This window comes from Protobothrops mucrosquamatus, unplaced genomic scaffold (genome assembly GCF_001527695.2).
Source record: "Protobothrops mucrosquamatus isolate PMUCROS unplaced genomic scaffold, P.Mucros_1.0 scaffold49, whole genome shotgun sequence".
NCBI lineage: Eukaryota > Metazoa > Chordata > Lepidosauria > Squamata > Viperidae > Protobothrops > Protobothrops mucrosquamatus.
This window is the reverse complement of record NW_015386431.1, coordinates 1,563,453-1,579,535: the sequence shown is the minus strand read 5'-3', so window position 1 is coordinate 1,579,535 and position 16,083 is coordinate 1,563,453. Positions and strand designations below refer to the sequence as shown.

At 39.9% G+C, this 16,083-nt stretch overlaps 3 protein-coding genes across 3 annotated transcripts in view; 2 read left to right on the top strand and 1 right to left on the bottom strand.

The window, feature by feature from the left end:
• Positions 1–5,931, top strand: part of CCT2 (chaperonin containing TCP1 subunit 2) — a 19,125-nt gene extending 13,194 nt beyond the window's left edge. Inside the window, exons 10-16 of the mRNA XM_015811801.1 lie at positions 567–670; positions 1,294–1,413; positions 1,964–2,092; positions 2,186–2,289; positions 2,724–2,823; positions 4,810–4,951; positions 5,690–5,931. Of these exons, the coding sequence (XP_015667287.1) occupies positions 567–670; positions 1,294–1,413; positions 1,964–2,092; positions 2,186–2,289; positions 2,724–2,823; positions 4,810–4,951; positions 5,690–5,720 (730 nt within the window). The 3' untranslated portion in view covers positions 5,721–5,931. The remainder of the gene's footprint in view (positions 1–566; positions 671–1,293; positions 1,414–1,963; positions 2,093–2,185; positions 2,290–2,723; positions 2,824–4,809; positions 4,952–5,689) is intronic.
• A 3,343-nt stretch (positions 5,932–9,274) lies between these two features.
• LRRC10 (leucine rich repeat containing 10) lies at positions 9,275–10,111 on the bottom strand. Its single transcript, XM_015811814.1, has one exon. The coding sequence runs from the start codon at positions 10,109–10,111 to the stop codon at positions 9,275–9,277; it is 837 nt and encodes a 278-aa protein (XP_015667300.1).
• A 2,850-nt stretch (positions 10,112–12,961) lies between these two features.
• The window catches only part of LOC107283823 (cathepsin E-like), a 27,634-nt gene continuing 24,512 nt past the window's right edge, over positions 12,962–16,083 (top strand). The window contains exons 1-2 of the mRNA XM_015811784.2: positions 12,962–13,017; positions 13,901–14,078. Coding sequence (XP_015667270.2) covers positions 12,962–13,017; positions 13,901–14,078 — 234 coding nt within the window. The remainder of the gene's footprint in view (positions 13,018–13,900; positions 14,079–16,083) is intronic.

Sequence of the window (16,083 nt, the reverse complement as noted above, 5' to 3'; positions counted from 1 at the left end):
CATCTCCAGGGTCTTGTGATTTACATTCAGATGCTTGGCAACTGATTCATATTTATGACGGTCACAGTGTCCCAGGGTCATGTGAAGTGACCAAAACCTGCTGCAACCACCCAGCAGATGGGGGGAATAAAAACCAAACACCCCCCACCCCACCCCCGCTGCCAATCCTCAACAGAAATGCTCACAACAATGAAAACCTTGGACAGGAGGAAGAGCGCCGCCAGGTGGGCAGGCAGGTGTCTTGCTCGGCTGTGGCTTGGGGGGCACTTTTTTCAGTTTCATTGTAACTTCGAATAGTCACTAAGCAAACTGTTGTAAGTTGAGGACTACCTGTACTTCATCCATTTTTTCCTTTTTTTGGGGGGGGTCAAGTTTTTGACACCTTGCTAGGTGACTGGTGGTACTCGGATGTTGCCATATCCTAAAAGTGGTACAATGGGTGAAAAGGTTGAAAAGCCCTCATCTATTCTATTTTTGCATGCACAAGGAAGGTTTGTTAAGGTATAACAGTTGAAGAATAATCAGTGTTTGCATTTGATTAGAAATACTGTATGTTTCTATTACAGGCAGTTGATTTATAATTACCCAGAACAGATGTTTGCTGCTGCTGGAGTTATGGCAATTGAACATGCAGATTTTGCTGGAGTTGAGCGTCTAGCTCTTGTGACAGGTAAATAAATCCTACAATTAGTGTTGATTTTCACTATTTACCCTTGAAATATTTTCAGTTTAGTTGGAGAAAATGGGATAGAGAAAATGAAAGAATTACAGATTATTTCCTAACTCTTGAAAAAAAATATTCTGAAGCGTAAGAATACTTAAATGTATGTTATGTAGGCAATGGTAGCTATGGATGGGTGGGTAGAGATTGGATGTCCTCTTTTCCTGTGAATCAAAATACCTTTCCCTTGTGCAAAATCTCAGTTGTTTTGAATGACAACTTCTTTTTATCATTATTCTTTGTTGAGTTATCATGATACTCATCAGAGAAATTTCATAATTCTGCATTTTTAAAAATTGGTTTTCAGGTTGTAAGAACAAATCTATTGACACATCAAAGAAGATGCTGGACAATGTCAAATAAAGTGGACTTTCAGTATTTTTCTATTCTTTTGGATAGAAAAGGATTTGTTATGAAGTAGCAGTATCTAGTAGCCATTTCTTCATAAAGCTATCGGAGATACTTAGGAAGAGAATGCATTTTTGTTTTATTTTAGCAATTTGGAAGATAAATAGTCCATTACTGGACTATTATGCAAGTGAAATGGTTTATGTGAACTTTAATTTTTTTAGGTGGCGAAATTGCTTCAACTTTTGATCATCCAGAACTAGTAAAGCTAGGAAGCTGCAAACTAATTGAAGAGGTCATGATTGGTGAAGATAAACTTATTCATTTCTCTGGAGTTGCTATGGGTAAGATGGATTGAGCAATCCTCCAGTTATTCCTATGTTGGACACAACAATCCTAATCCGATTATTTAGAAGCTATTACTTATACTGTGCAGTGATCAGATCAAAATAGCAGAGGAAAGATGCAAAATTAAAAATAAGAGAATGTAAAAGTAATATCTGACCATATGTGGAGAGAACCCATGAAGTCACATTGATGATCATACTTTTCATAACGCTCCTGCATTATAATGTACATATTGTATTTCTGATCAAGTAGGTATAGTGGAGTTGGTAAGCCCATAATAATGAAGAAACAACGCATGCCACACACTCTGTAGAACTATTAATCATTAGATGCTCCATCCCTGCTCAGAAAGGGATGTGAATGCTGAGATTTGATCTGCCCATATAATACAGAATTTATGAAATAATTATATAGTGTAAAGGCCAGTTAGAATGTGAGCATCAGACTTTTTACAAGTAACTTTTGAGCTAGTTCTTATGTATCAGGTAATAATCTTAAGACTCTTAAAATTTAAATTTACATATCTTTCCCTTTTTTGATTCTTAGGTGAAGCTTGCACCATAGTCTTACGTGGTGCAACACAGCAAATCATAGAGGAGGCTGAAAGGTCTCTGCATGATGCACTCTGTGTTCTTGCCCAGACAGTCAAAGATACTAGAACTGTGTATGGTGGAGGTGAATATTCAAACTTTGAAATCTACACTTTCTTCAATGCAAAGATTACGTATTTACTCACATTGGCTAAGATTTGGTTTTTCAAATTTTCAGGCTGTTCAGAGATGTTAATGGCTAATGCAGTGTGGGAGCTTGCAAAAAGAACCCCTGGCAAAGAATCGTTAGCAATGGAGTCTTTTGCTAAGGCTCTAAGTACGGTAAGCTTCTGTCCAGTTAATTGTATTAGAAGTAAATATATAAAGCTAAAAGATATGGAAAAGACCAGCTGGCTAGTCTTTTGAGTGTTTTTAACTCTTGGGAGAAATCAGCATTCATTTTTGTGGGATAAGCTACTTGTTCCATGAGTCTTGAAAAAAAGTTACTGATTAATATTCTGAATATTTTTCTTCAAGGTAGCCATTCACATAATGTACAGCGTATAATGTAAAAGGCCCAATTAAAAGGAATATGTCTGGAAATGGAGTAATATTATAATTGACCCTGTCCCCCAATTAGCAACTTAGCTGTAATTGAAAATACTTAAATGTGAATGAATAATATAGAGATTTGTTGCATGCTATGTTTGAATTAGCTTTTGTTGCTATTTGGTACTGATTTCAAATAGATCTTTAATAAAGGCCTATCTTTGTAGCTCCCAACTATCATAGCTGAAAATGCTGGATATGATAGTGCAGATTTGGTTTCCCAACTTCGAGCTGCCCACAGTGAAGGGAAGAATACTTATGGACTTGGTAAGTTCGTGTTTTTAATAAAATCTTAGTGCAAGAGTGGAAAAAAACCCAGTGGGCATTTGCTAATAAACTGCAGTTTTTACACTTCAGTGTCTGAAAAGAGAAATTGTTAAAATATTCTTTCTCTGTCCCCCTCACTTGCTTAGAACTTTCATTGGAAACTATTGTGAGTTTAATTCTAATAATTCCAAACACAGCTTAGTTTCTTCTATGCCAGACATGTCAAACACAAGGCCCGGGGGCCGGATGCGGCCCGCGAAGTGGTTTCATGTGGCCCGTGAAGCCATCCTGGAAACAGTGAGGGAACGGCCCCCACTGCCATGGCCCTGGCCCTGGCTGGCCGGGAGCCAATGTACAATTTTGTGGTGGCCATCTATGCTGAAACACATTCAGTCTTAGCTCCACAAGGCCGTCTGGAAACAGCGAGGAACCAGCCCCTGCTGCGTTAGCCGCACCCCCTGGATGCACGCTGGGGAGGTGTCACCCTTTGTGAGGAATGAAGAAATGCACCATCGCCTGGAAGTGGCCAGCAAATGGCCCTCGCCTACTTCACATATCCGGCTTGATGGGCTCTGGGGGAGGGGTTTTGGCAGGCAGCGGGGCGCTCTCCTGAAAGCACCGAGAGCTGAGCCGGGTGGTGCGAATCTGATGAGAAGTGCAATGCTGCCTTGCCCCCAGCCTGCCCAGTTTCAGCAGGCAGCAAGGTGCAAAGCTGGCGAGCTTCGCACCACCCGGCTCAACCTCTTGGCGCTGTGAGGAAAACACTCCGCTGCTGCCGTAACCAGGCAGGCTGGGGGCTGGGCAGCATGGCGAAGGTAATGTTGACTCTCACGCTGCTCATGGCATCCCCTCCCCCAGAGCCCACCAAGCCAGATATGTGAAGTAGGTGACGGCCATGTGCTGGCAACTTCCAGGCGATGGTGCATTTCTTCATTCCTCACGAAGGGTGACACCTCCTCAGCTGCGTTTCTTGCCTGTTTTTCTCCCTCCCTCATCAAATATTTTCCCACCACTCTATACTTAAGAAGGAAGGAAAGAAGGAGAGGGAGAGTCTGAGGGAAGTCCTCCCTTAGTCCTGCCCTGCTGCCCTTTCACCATCCCCTTGCCCCCTCCTCCTGGCCTATCCTGGGGGTCTCCCATCCTATTGCTAAGGAAGCTTTGGATACAAAGCTGGGTCTCCTCCCATGGAGAGGGAATGGGCCTCCCTCTGCCTTTGCCCCTCGTACCCATCATTAGCAACCTCGGTAAGGAGAGCAAGCATAGCAGCAGCAGCCTTGAGGAGGAGGTAAGTGCAGCTGGGCGCCCCCTTGGAGAAGTGGGGCTGGGCTTGGTGCCGCGGGTGCTCAAGGGCCAGACTGGGCATTTGACCTCTGCTGCCCAAGGCTCCGGGCAGCCCGTGCCACCATCCAACCCCCCCCCCATGGCCTGAGAGGAACAGTGAGGCTCCTCCAGTGGACCATGCCTTGGCACTTGCCCTGGTCCCACCCCCTTCTGCCAGAGACCCTCAGATCTGTCCCACTGCTGCCCAGGCCCCGACAGGCACCCTTGATGCGAATGATGTAGGGCTGGCCACACCCACTCCATCCACGCCCACCCACCGTGGCCACACCTCCCCGCCCCCCCCGAGGGCAACCGCAATGCTGATGCGGCCCTCAGTGAAATTGAGTTTGACACCCCTGCTCTATGCGTTTTGAACGTTGGCTTCATATAGGCCTAGAAAATGTGACCATGCCTAAGAAAATATATATGGAAATTTAGTGTAAAGCTTCAAATTTCTCTGATAAAACCTTAGTCCTGGGCTGATTGTGAACCCAGAGACAGTCCTCAGATCTAAATGGACATCTGAGCTCTTCCTCTCCAATTCACCAACTAAACAAATGCATAAGCTCATAATATGGATGACCTTAATAAACAATAATTGTGTAGTTGAAAATTGCAACAGGAACAAAAATGAAAAAGTCGATAATTCTCTGTAATCTCTTTAAGATATGAAAGAGGCTGCTATTGCAGACATGGCAAGTCTAGGAGTCGTTGAAAGCTTTCAGGTGAAACGTCAGGTTTTGTTAAGTGCTGCTGAAGCAGCAGAAGTCATTCTCCGTGTTGATGACATCATTAAGGCAGCACCAAGGTAAAGTACAACTTTTCAGCACTTGTGAGAGAATGAGCTAATTAAATATCAAATATTTTGCAATGGGTGGGCAGGATTTTCAAGCAGAATGTTTTTTCTAGTTACTGTCTTGACCTCTGAGGGCAACAGGGAACAGGACATAGATGCAGGGATATCACCAGAGATAGGCTGAAATTGTTAATTTTTAGGAGGAGTTGAAGAGAAATAGTTGGGTTAATCTTTGTGGAGACTCAATATATGCATTGTTGATTGTGGTTTTAAAAGGTCAAAAATTACTCTCATTTCGTAATATATAGTTGGAAGGGATGCACCAATGGGACATCTATATTTTTGATTATCTACCCATGTTTTTATAGTTTAAAAAGTGCACATATAGCGTCAGTATTTATTTTATGATTCACTGTTACCAGGTTATATGAGCTAATACTACTTAATTAAATCTTAAATTGAGATTTATTATTTATAATTAATTGTGCTACAGTGGTTAGAATGCAGTATTTTGGGCAAACTGCCCACAGCCTAGAATTCGATTCTGATGAGTGTCAAGATTGACTCAGCTTTCCATCCTTCTGAGGTCGGTAAAATGAGCCAGATTGTTGGGGCAATATGTTGACATTATAAACTGCCCAAAGAGTGCTGTAAAGCACTATAAATCTAATCGCTATTGCTATTTTGAATAAATAAATATTTTCCTGTCCTGTGGCATCTGCTTATACACAATTCTGTTGCTTCTTTCAGAAAACGAGTACCAGATCGGTATCCTTGTTGAACATTCTGCATTCAGAAAGAACATTTGAACCAGACTGGGTTGTACTTCTAACAGATTACAGAAGGAATGGCACATTTAGAACCGACGTATAAGTGTTTTGGTTTAACTTGTATTATTTTTTAAAAAAACACCTAATTCATTGTACAACATCTGTACTCCTTCACTGTTCCTTTTGTGTAGTACTCATAATAAACATTTCAAATAGAAATAGATTAATCTTTTATTTTCCTATCATTATTTCACTGAATGCACTTAAACCTGGAAAAGTGAAAGAGCAGATTACTTTAAACATTTGTAGATGGCAGCTTGATCTTATAAGCAGTGTTCAGGATCATTATTTTAAACTAAAAATTGCATATTATGTTTAGTTCATTTAAGACTATTCCTCAGCTCCCATCAGCCTCAGCCAGTGTGGCCAGTAATAAGGAATTAGAGAAGTTACAATTGAATGCATCAGAAAAGTATTAGATTAGTTGTTCTTACATTAATAAAGATAAGATATTGCAGTAGATTTACTTTATGTACTAGCAAGTGCAAAGTAATTTGGCTCCTAAGTGTATATACTCTCAGATAAGCCAACAATTTTAGGTGCCGAAATGCACCGCCAAAATTGGGTTTCGCTTACCTGCCAAATAGACTTTTAAAAATATATTCTGTATATATGTAAGACCATCTGTGGATAAGCAGACTCTTGAATTTTTAATCAAAATATGAAAAATGCCACCTACAGATAAGTCAGTTGTGAAAATTGAAATATGAAAATTTTTAGGGCTCATCTTTCAAATTCATTTTGTTGGTATGCTTTAAAATTCTGGAGGTAGGTATATTCGTTGGAGCAAAATGATAGTTTCATAGTAGTCTTAATCAGAACAGATGCATTTGATATGAAAATTTGAAGACTTAGCCAGCATTTTGAGATGCATGAAACAATAAGAAACTCAGAATTTACAAGAGGTTGAAAGAAAAGAGAGAAATATATTTAGACAGAAGCATCTTTCTGAATAAAAAAACCCTCTCACCTTAGGAATGCATTTGTAAACTGAATAGCAATTAGAGAAAATGCACAAATTATATATTTGGCACTTGGTTTCAAAGGCAGAGAATAATATTTACTTTTATTTCATAAGTTGAGAAAAGAACATCATTGTAGGCTGTATGAAAACTCAAATAATATTCCAGGTTCAGCACTTCTGGTCAGGAAAGAGTCTTGCTTCTGTCATTCTGGAAGAGCTCATAAAGCATAATATGATTGTGGAACTTGATATGTCAGTGTCCTGATACGCAGCTTTCTGTGTCCTACCTAACTGCAAAAATCTGACAGCATTGTGGCTGCATTGGGCTTTGTGTGACATGGAAGACTGCATTCTGAAATGGGTGCACTCAAGTATTTGCAAGGGAACGCATTTTGATCCCTGCCACTTGGGGCCACAGAAGGGTAGCTGGTTGGACATAACTTTTTGCATCCTGCTACATACAGCTTTCAAGCCTTCTTAGAAAGGAAACTCCTTAATTTTGGAACCCTGACTTAAAGGTAGTAACTTTTAAATGTTTGGTAAATTTATCAATTGTCTAATAGTAGTTAAGAGCTACATCCCCAGGAGGGCATAGCCCCATCTAATGCAGGTTTTTAAAATCAGAGGGAGTGAAATGAGTTAGGAATAAATGATAACTAATATATTGAATATACAAATGTTTCCCATTAGATTTCCTGAAACAAAGTAGCATTTTGTGTCAGTTGAACCATCTAGGTAGGGTAGGCAACCTTGGCTCATTTATGACTCGTGGACTTCAACTCCCAGAATTCCTGAGCCAGCCATGCTGGCTCAGGAATTCTGGGAGTTGAAGTCCACGAGTCATAAAAGAGCCAAGGTTGCCTACCCCTGATTCTAGGTAGAGGACATTGCAGCAATTCAGCCCTGGGAGTTACAAGGTGAATTAATGTAATTGTCTTTTTTAAGGAAAAAAAATATTCTTAATAATGGATACAATGTGAACATGTATTTTAAACTTGAGGGCTTAAGAGTGGAATATTAGTAAATAACTTAGAGACCCACCATTCCCACCCACACAAAAAAACCTGAAAAAAGACATGTCTTCTAATGGACTTGTCATGTTATTCAATGATGTAGCTACTCATGATACCTGAAGTTATCCATCCCTATATAGATGAAAAGTATGTTATTTATCAATACCTAATGTCTAATTTATCAAGAACCGCTGTGTTCTGGAATACTCATAGTGTATCAATATTGCTGCATAAACTTATAGAAGTATAATTGATGAGCATTTCATGGCCACCTGCAGCCTTCCAGGCATCAATTTGCAGCCTCAAAAATACACCAAATTACAGTAGCCAAAAATTTCCATTTAAAAGTGACTGTGCAAGGAAAAATAAATCATCACTAACCTTCCATTTCCTCACGGCCTCCTGCTGAAAAACATGGGCTTTGCCTATCTAGTAAAGACACTGTCCCTTGCCATCTCCCTTTTCGGTAATTCTTGGAGATCATACATGCCCTAGTCTGAAAAAAGTGATTCACACACCTGACCTGGATGCTTTTTGACAGAGAGCAAGGCAAGAAAATCAAGCAAAAGAGAGAGTTAAGGTTAAGGCCCCAGGCTGAAAAGTGGAAGACCATGAGTTCAAGTCCTGCCATAGCCATGAAAGCCAGCTGGATAACTTTGGGCCAGTCACTCTTCCAACCCAACCCACTTCACAGGGTTGTGGGGAAAATAGAAAGAGGAAGGTACTGTATGTTGGTTATGTTTACCATTTGTAAAAATAAAGGCAGGAAACAAATAAATAGATGAGTTAGAGTGTGTTTGTGATTTACTTTCCATAAAAAACATGGAATAAAAGTTAAAATATTTCTCAGCTGCACTGTAATTAACAAAGTGAGCTGAGTATAAATACATTAAAAGGAATGAAGCACGGTAAACCATAAAAGTATGAGAGAAAAAATCCCAAATCATTTTTATCCAGACTTTAATAATTCTTAAGAACATTTTTAGGATCTGATTGGAAGACCTTATTTAAATAGCAGCTAGTTTGAAATGTTGCTTATTTATATTAACCAATAATTATAGACTGGATAAAAGGTTTCAAAATGTTTTCAGGATGCTTCTAGACAATGCCTCTATTATTAAGAGTCCAGTGCTATAATTTATTGACGGGGGAAATACAATAAATTCATTCAACATCTGTTTAAATAAAAAATGGCCATCCTGTCATCTGATTCATCTGCATTGTTTTAGCCTTCCATTTTGATTCTTGGGAAAAGAAGCAGTTATATAACATTACAGCTGCTGACTGCCATCTCTGGTCTAAACTCTTCAACTACGCATTTGCTACAAGTGTTGAAATAGCTACTGTGCAGGTGCAGGCATACAGATACATACATACCACTGGAACAAGTGATACTCTGCCAATGTCACCTTCATGCAAGCCTGCAAAAGCAAAAGCCAGTCCAAACATCCTGTTGAACTTTTCTGAGAGGTAGCCGTAGGCATTAATAATTCTTCGATCTTTGGTGGTTGAGGAATGTTCTTGCTCTTTAATTAGACAGTTTACAGGAGAGAGGAGGAGGGGGAGGCAGCAGGGAGTTAATATCCTCTATTCCTTTTTCCTTGTCCATCCCTGATCGCTTCCTAGGCTCAGGGCTCTCCTCAGACCACCTCCCAACTCTGTGTACCCCTTTAGCCACCTTGGGTGCATTTCTACAGGGGTTGTGGTCATAGATCACCAATTTCAAACCATTCAGGTGGACGAGACTGGGGAAATCATGAATGGCATTGCAGTCCACATCAATCACTTCCAGGAAAGGCATGTGCAAAAGCACTGGTGGGAAATCGGTCAGTAAGTTGCTGGAGAGCCAGATAGTACGCAGTTCCTTCAGATACTGTAGCTGTTCGGGCAGAGAGCGCAGTGCATTGGATCCAGCATGCAGTGTTTTGAGGTGCTTCAGCTCACACACTACATTGGGCAGGCTGTACAGGCAGTTGGATTCAATCCATAAAGTCTTGAGGTTTTGGAGCTGATGCATCTCTGCAGGTAGGTCTCCCAGTTTGTTATTGCCCAGATAAAGGATACACAGCTGTTTCAAGGTGCACACCACTTGGGGTAGTGTGTGGAAATTGTTGAAATCCAGTGCCAGGATCTGAAGGTTCTGTAACTCTTCTAATTCTGGGGGCAGATGATTCAGGTTGTTGTTGCTCAGGTACAGCTTGACCAGTTCCCTGAAAGAGCAAACACACACAGGAAACCGTCTCACTTGCCTGCCACTCAGATCCAACATTTTATCAATTGGCATCTCTTCAAGGTCTCCCAGGATGTATTTCTGGCACTCATCAAATGGGAGAAAGGCTATAATTGCTCTTAATGTGTTGCCCATTCTTAAAAGCTGCAATGGCTTTTGAAGTCAGATGAATATTCCTTGTAGATGTAGAAACTCTCTGAGTTTCACTCTGTTCTTCTGGCATTTCCTCTTCCCAGTAAGTAAAATAGAGGCATGGTCTACATGGCAACAATCATGATTTTCAAGAGCCCTGGAATATTTCTGATAAGTGAATGAGTGTCTGCTGATGAGAATTACAGACATTCCTATGGAGCAACTCTAATAGAAAAGGGCAGTAAAACTATCTCAGTCAAGTTCTTGCTGATCTCAAATGTTTTTGGAAATGCTTCTGAGTTTCCTCTTTAGGACATGCCGTTTTTGAGGTTTGTGTCCCATGACTTAATGACCACTAATGTAATCAATACTTTCAGCAATTTATCCATTCATATGTATAGGTTGAGATATGTATTAAGTCATGATATGGCTTCCTGATTTTGGTTTAGAATGTGGTATGAATCTGTGTTTATGATGGGGTGAACAAGATGAACAAGGCACTGAATATCAGCCTCAGTAGCTGAAAAATTAGGCCAGCGTATGGAATTAATTTCCCCTCCATTTCATATGATCCTAATTCAGATCTGGGTCCCCAGTGACAGAATTTTATTTAAAAAGTAGTAAGCATGGAATGAGAAATGTTTTAAAGCATCATCTGGTTTGAAATGCAATGGATTAGGGCAGTTAGTCACATTCTCTTGTCAGAATCTGGCTTTTTGTTACAAAACACAAACTGTCATATTTATTAAATAATTTAATAACTATGACAATTTGTTTGTGTTTTGTTACATTTTTAGTACATTCTTCAGTATTTTGGGGGATGTACCAAAATATAAAATTTAGACGGGAAGGTCTGGTCTACCATTTAACCATTAATCTGTTTTATCAACATAGATCATTATGACCTTAAGCTATTGCATCTTGTGACCATTGACAAAGTCAAAGTCTCAGCAGAGAGATAATGAAATAAAATATTGCAAATAATGAGTTTTGGAAAGTCTTTGGTGTGTGGGGAGGGGGTGGGAACAGATTATTATATTTGTTCTACCCAGAGTTCTGGCACCTTTTTTGGATGGAACCTTGTAGGGTAGGCAAGGAGGGTTGTATGACGTGTGTGAGTTCCAGCACTTTTTTTTTTTTTTTTTTTACAAAAAAAGCACTGGTTCTACCTCTGAAAAAGCGTTTAGGGTGCAATGAATGGTTTTTTCCCTTTGCCAATATTTTATCCTCCTATAAACATGTAAGGCTTGGAAGATTACTGGACCAATATTTGTGGCTGGATATGGTTTGAATCCTGTTTTCCTCTATTTGAGGAAAACCATGAGATTACACTGATTCTGAAGTAAGACAATATCAAGTTAGTTTCCTTTCTTGAGTCATTTTGAGAGCCAGTTTGGTGTAGTGATTAAGTCATCAGGCTAGAAACCCAGAAGACCATGAGTTCTAGTCCTGCTTTACGCAAAAAGCCAATTGGGTTACCATGAGCCAGTCCCTCTCTCTCAGCCCTCTTGGAAGGAGGCTATGGGAGAACCACCTCTGAAGGACCTTGCCAAGAGAATTGCAGGGATTTGTTCAGGCAGTCTCTGAAAATCAGACAAATTGAATAGAAGGGGGAAAATGAGTCATTTAGCTGTATGATATCCATATTTTTACAAAACTCTGAATTTATTATTTGTTGAATCCTATTACATCTTCACCAGAAGGATGCTCAGGCAGCATATATTAAATTCTGAAAACACAAGATTATTATAATATTTCAATATAATCCAATACAAACAAGGTCTTTTAAATACCACAATCAGCAACCAGCCAACTTCTATTTAAAATTGATCTCAATTAAAACTGAATAGACAATTAAAATATTTATAAAAAATAATTATTATTTTTTTAAAATCTGGGCAAACAGAAGTATGTTAATTTCATGTCAAACTCTGTAAATATATAACAATATGAAGACTTCTTTACAGTCAAATACTAGCACATACATTTCAAATACATCATAACAGTTGGAATAATTAATCAGTGGAGTGACTTGCCTCTAGAAGTTGTGGTTGCTCCAACACTGGAGGTTTTAAAGAAGCAATTAGACAACCATTTGTTTGAAATGATATAGGGTTTCCTGCCTGAGCAAGGGCTGGACTAGAAGACCTCCAAGATCCCTTCCAACTCCGTTATTCTGTTATAATTCCTAAATGCAATATATTTCTCCAAAAAATAGCTCACAGATGCCCACCCTCTTAAAGTACTCAGTCAACAGCTGTGCTCTAGGATGCTCCAGAAACAAGTCTTCCTTCAGATGTTTGGTCACAAGTGATTCATGAACCACATTCATTTAGACTTGGAGAAAAGGCTTTTAGTGACTTGTATGCAATTAGGTAGCAACTATTGTTAAAATAATTTGTGTCAGAAAACATGCTGATCGAATAGAATAGAATAGAATAGAATAGAATAGAATAGGAATAGGAATAGAATTCTTTATTGGCCATGTGTGATTGGACATACAAGGAATTTATGTCCAGTGCATAAGCTTTTGATGTACATACAAATAAGAAAGTGATAGGTCATAGATCATAAACCATAAAATACACTCATACATCATAAGATACAAACAACAATTGATAAATCATAATAATTCAGTGATCTACCAGTAGATCCCAATTTGGGTCTGCCCACCCCTCACAGATTACAATATTTACACAAAACAACTGTGCTTTTACAGCATATTGCAGATGTCCTGCCAAACAGCTATTGATTCACCAATAGCTGATTGGGTTCCAGTGAACCACATTGACACATAAAAGAGCAAATGCTCCAAGAAATCAGCTGCACTTTCATTTTCAGTACATTGAAAGCATGAAGTTTCTCTTAGTGACTTTGGTTTATATTCCGTTTATGACTGCTCTGATAAGGTAAGAAAGAATTTCGGAGCATATTTATTTGTGTGTATATGCAGCAATATGAAAGAAATGTATCAATTTACTTCCTTAGAAAAGTTTATGATATTTAAATAATGTCAGAAACTATTTATTAGAGATTGATGTTACTATAGTTTTCATTTCTGGCAAAACCAAAATGAATCACATGAATCCAGTTCTTACAAGGCCAGAATATTTAAGCACTAACTGTAATTTATCTGCTATGGAAGTAGGTGATACATGTAGACATCTCCTGCTGAGTCTTTCAGATGTTATATTAGAATATAACAAATCTTTATTACAAATACAAATATTAGGGGGGGGGAAGGAAAAAGAAAAGAAGGTACTACAAAGAAGCAGCATCTGTTTGTTTTGACTGGTTATAATTGCATTTATATTTTACCCACTCTCTAAAGCTTTGTCATAGTTTCCTTCTTCCCCAAGCTATTCTGTTTTTTTTTCATTTTGGGGGCTGTTTTGGGCTGGAGGAGGGTCCATTTGGATAGTCCAACAGTGAATCTCCCTCAGCTCCATATAGTGTTGCTACTAAGATTAAGACACACTTCTAAGGCCTGAGGTCTTGCAGGTTGAACTGGCAAGTGTCCCACACTGCATCCAAGACCATCATCTCCCTGGATGAATTGCGTGTCACAGGGAGCTTTTTATATGTCTATGGCCACTTTTTCTAATGGCAAGGTCTAAATGGTTCATGTCCAGTGAGTATGTCCAATTAAACTAAAGAGATAAAGCCTACTCATAATGTTCTTTGATAATAGTATCAGTTCACTGAGTCTCAAAGCAGGAAAACAATGCAATTCCTGACATTTAGTACATGGCAGTGCCAACATTCAAATCTATATTTATATTGTTCAATCAGGATTCCACTAGTTCAGTTTAATTCTATCCAAACTGTACTTCGAAAAAGAGGAGAACTGGAGCAATTTTGGAGGAATAATTTACCTGAACGCTTTGCTCAGAAGTACCATCCTTGCTTTCCATCTGATATTTTTTTGTCCATGAGAATTGCAAAGGAAAAGCTTCATAATTACATGAATGTGAGTATATTTGTACAAAATGGAATGAAAAGAACAGGCTGGGACAGCTCTGTGGGCAACCAGTAAGCAAAATAAGCATGGACCTAGGGCACCAAGGGAAGGCCCACAGAGTTTTCCCCTTTAGCTGTTGTGCTCTAAACTCAACTTTAGCCCATTTTTTGTAACTGTCATTATCTGCCATGCTCTATTTTAATCTATATTGTATAAAAATAAGTTTTTTTTGGTATGCTGAATGACTAAAATTTAAAAGTTTGATTTGAAGGTGTCATCAGCTATTACATTTGTTTCCATCTCATAGAGTGAGAGTTTTCCTTCCATTGTTGGGCTATGTGAGAGGAATTGAAACTTCTGGAGCAGCCCTTAATTGGCCTCTTTAACGAGACCTTTTGCCTAGACCAGGGATAGGCAACCCAAAACACTCAAAGAGCCACTTGGACCCGTTTCCCACGGAAAACAAAACACTGGGAGCCGCAAAACCCTTTTGATATCTAAAATGAAGATAACACTGCATATATCCTTTTTTACCTTTATTATATATATATATGTGTGTGTGTGTGTGTGTGTGTGTATACACACACACATATATATATATACAAATACATATATATATATATATATATATATATATATATATATATATATACACACACACATACATATACATTACATACACACACACACACACACATATATATATATAATAAAGGTAAAAAAGGATATATACAGTGTTATCTTCATTTTAGATATCAAAAGGGTCTCTCTCTGTCTCTCTCTCTCTCTTTCGCTCCCTCTGTCTCTTTCTCTCCCCCCCTCCCTCTCTGCGAACATCTGCTCACCTGGCAAGCTGGCTTCAAGCTGTTCTCCAACAAGCTCAGGGGTAGGCAACCTCGGCTCTTTTATGACTCATGGACTTCAACTCCCAGAATTCCTGAGTCACCATAGCTGGGCTAGCTAGCTCTCTCCTGCCCTTCCTGCTTCCTGTTTCCTGCAGAGACGCAGCAAAGCCTAGTAAGCTTTTCAGCTCGTCGGAGAATACCGTGAGTCCACTCTCTTTTTTACACACAGACACACAGACACACACACACATAGAGACACACACAGAGACAAAGAGAGAAGCAGGGAAGCGCAAGTGCCTCTCTCTGTCTCTGTCTCTGTCTCTCTCTGCAAATGGCAGAGGAGGCTGGGAGCCGCAGGGGAAGGCTCAAAGAGCCACATGCGGCTCTGGAGCAACAAGTTGCCGACCTGTGGCCTAGACCAACATATTATGCAAAACATGGTATACCATCAAAGCAATGAAAAAGCTGTAGAAAAAAAATCATCAGGTCCAGTTCCAAGTCGGGAGTAAATAAAATGGAGGCTAAGAAGCTGGAAATAAAAATGGAGGCTGCTTAGAAAAGAAGGTTCCAGTTTATTGATGAGTAGAACCTGCAACAGCATGCAGTTCTGGGACAGCTGACCAAATGGAGTTGAGTATGGATGGATCTTTATAGGGCCCTGAGACTTTGAAGTGGAAATTTTTGTGTATTCCATTCGTTGGCAATTGACAAAGACACATGGTGAACAATCAAGCTCTTTATTAATCTTCTCCTACAACCAAGCAAACAGTAAAAGGCACGCAGGCCTTTTATAGGGCCTTAGACCCAGACAGTGTTAACCAATAGGAACTGGCTGTTTTTGCGCCTTGCGCATGCGCACACGGCTGGCGCCAACCAGTCTGGTCCTGGGCAGCTTTTGGTCTGCCCGGGACCGTTTGCAACATTTCTGAGCCTGCTCACCACTCCAGCAAGCTCAGGACACAACAGAAAGGGTCATTATAAGGGAGAGCCTATGTCCAAGGGAGGCCACTGTGCCTCAGATAGACGGTGTGGAGTCCCTCCTTGTGAAGTGGGGACATGGGGTGCAAGTGGGCCTGTTGATAATATACCTGGCCCCCTGCTATGTGTCAACGGCCCTGCCTGAGCTGGCCGACGTGATAGCCGGGGTGGCGGTTGGGACCCCCAGACTT

Excerpts from the sequence above, each read along its gene's own strand:
- LRRC10 (XM_015811814.1), bottom strand. The coding sequence starts at position 10,111 with ATGGGCAACACATTAAGAGCAATTATAGCCTTTCTCCCATTTGATGAG.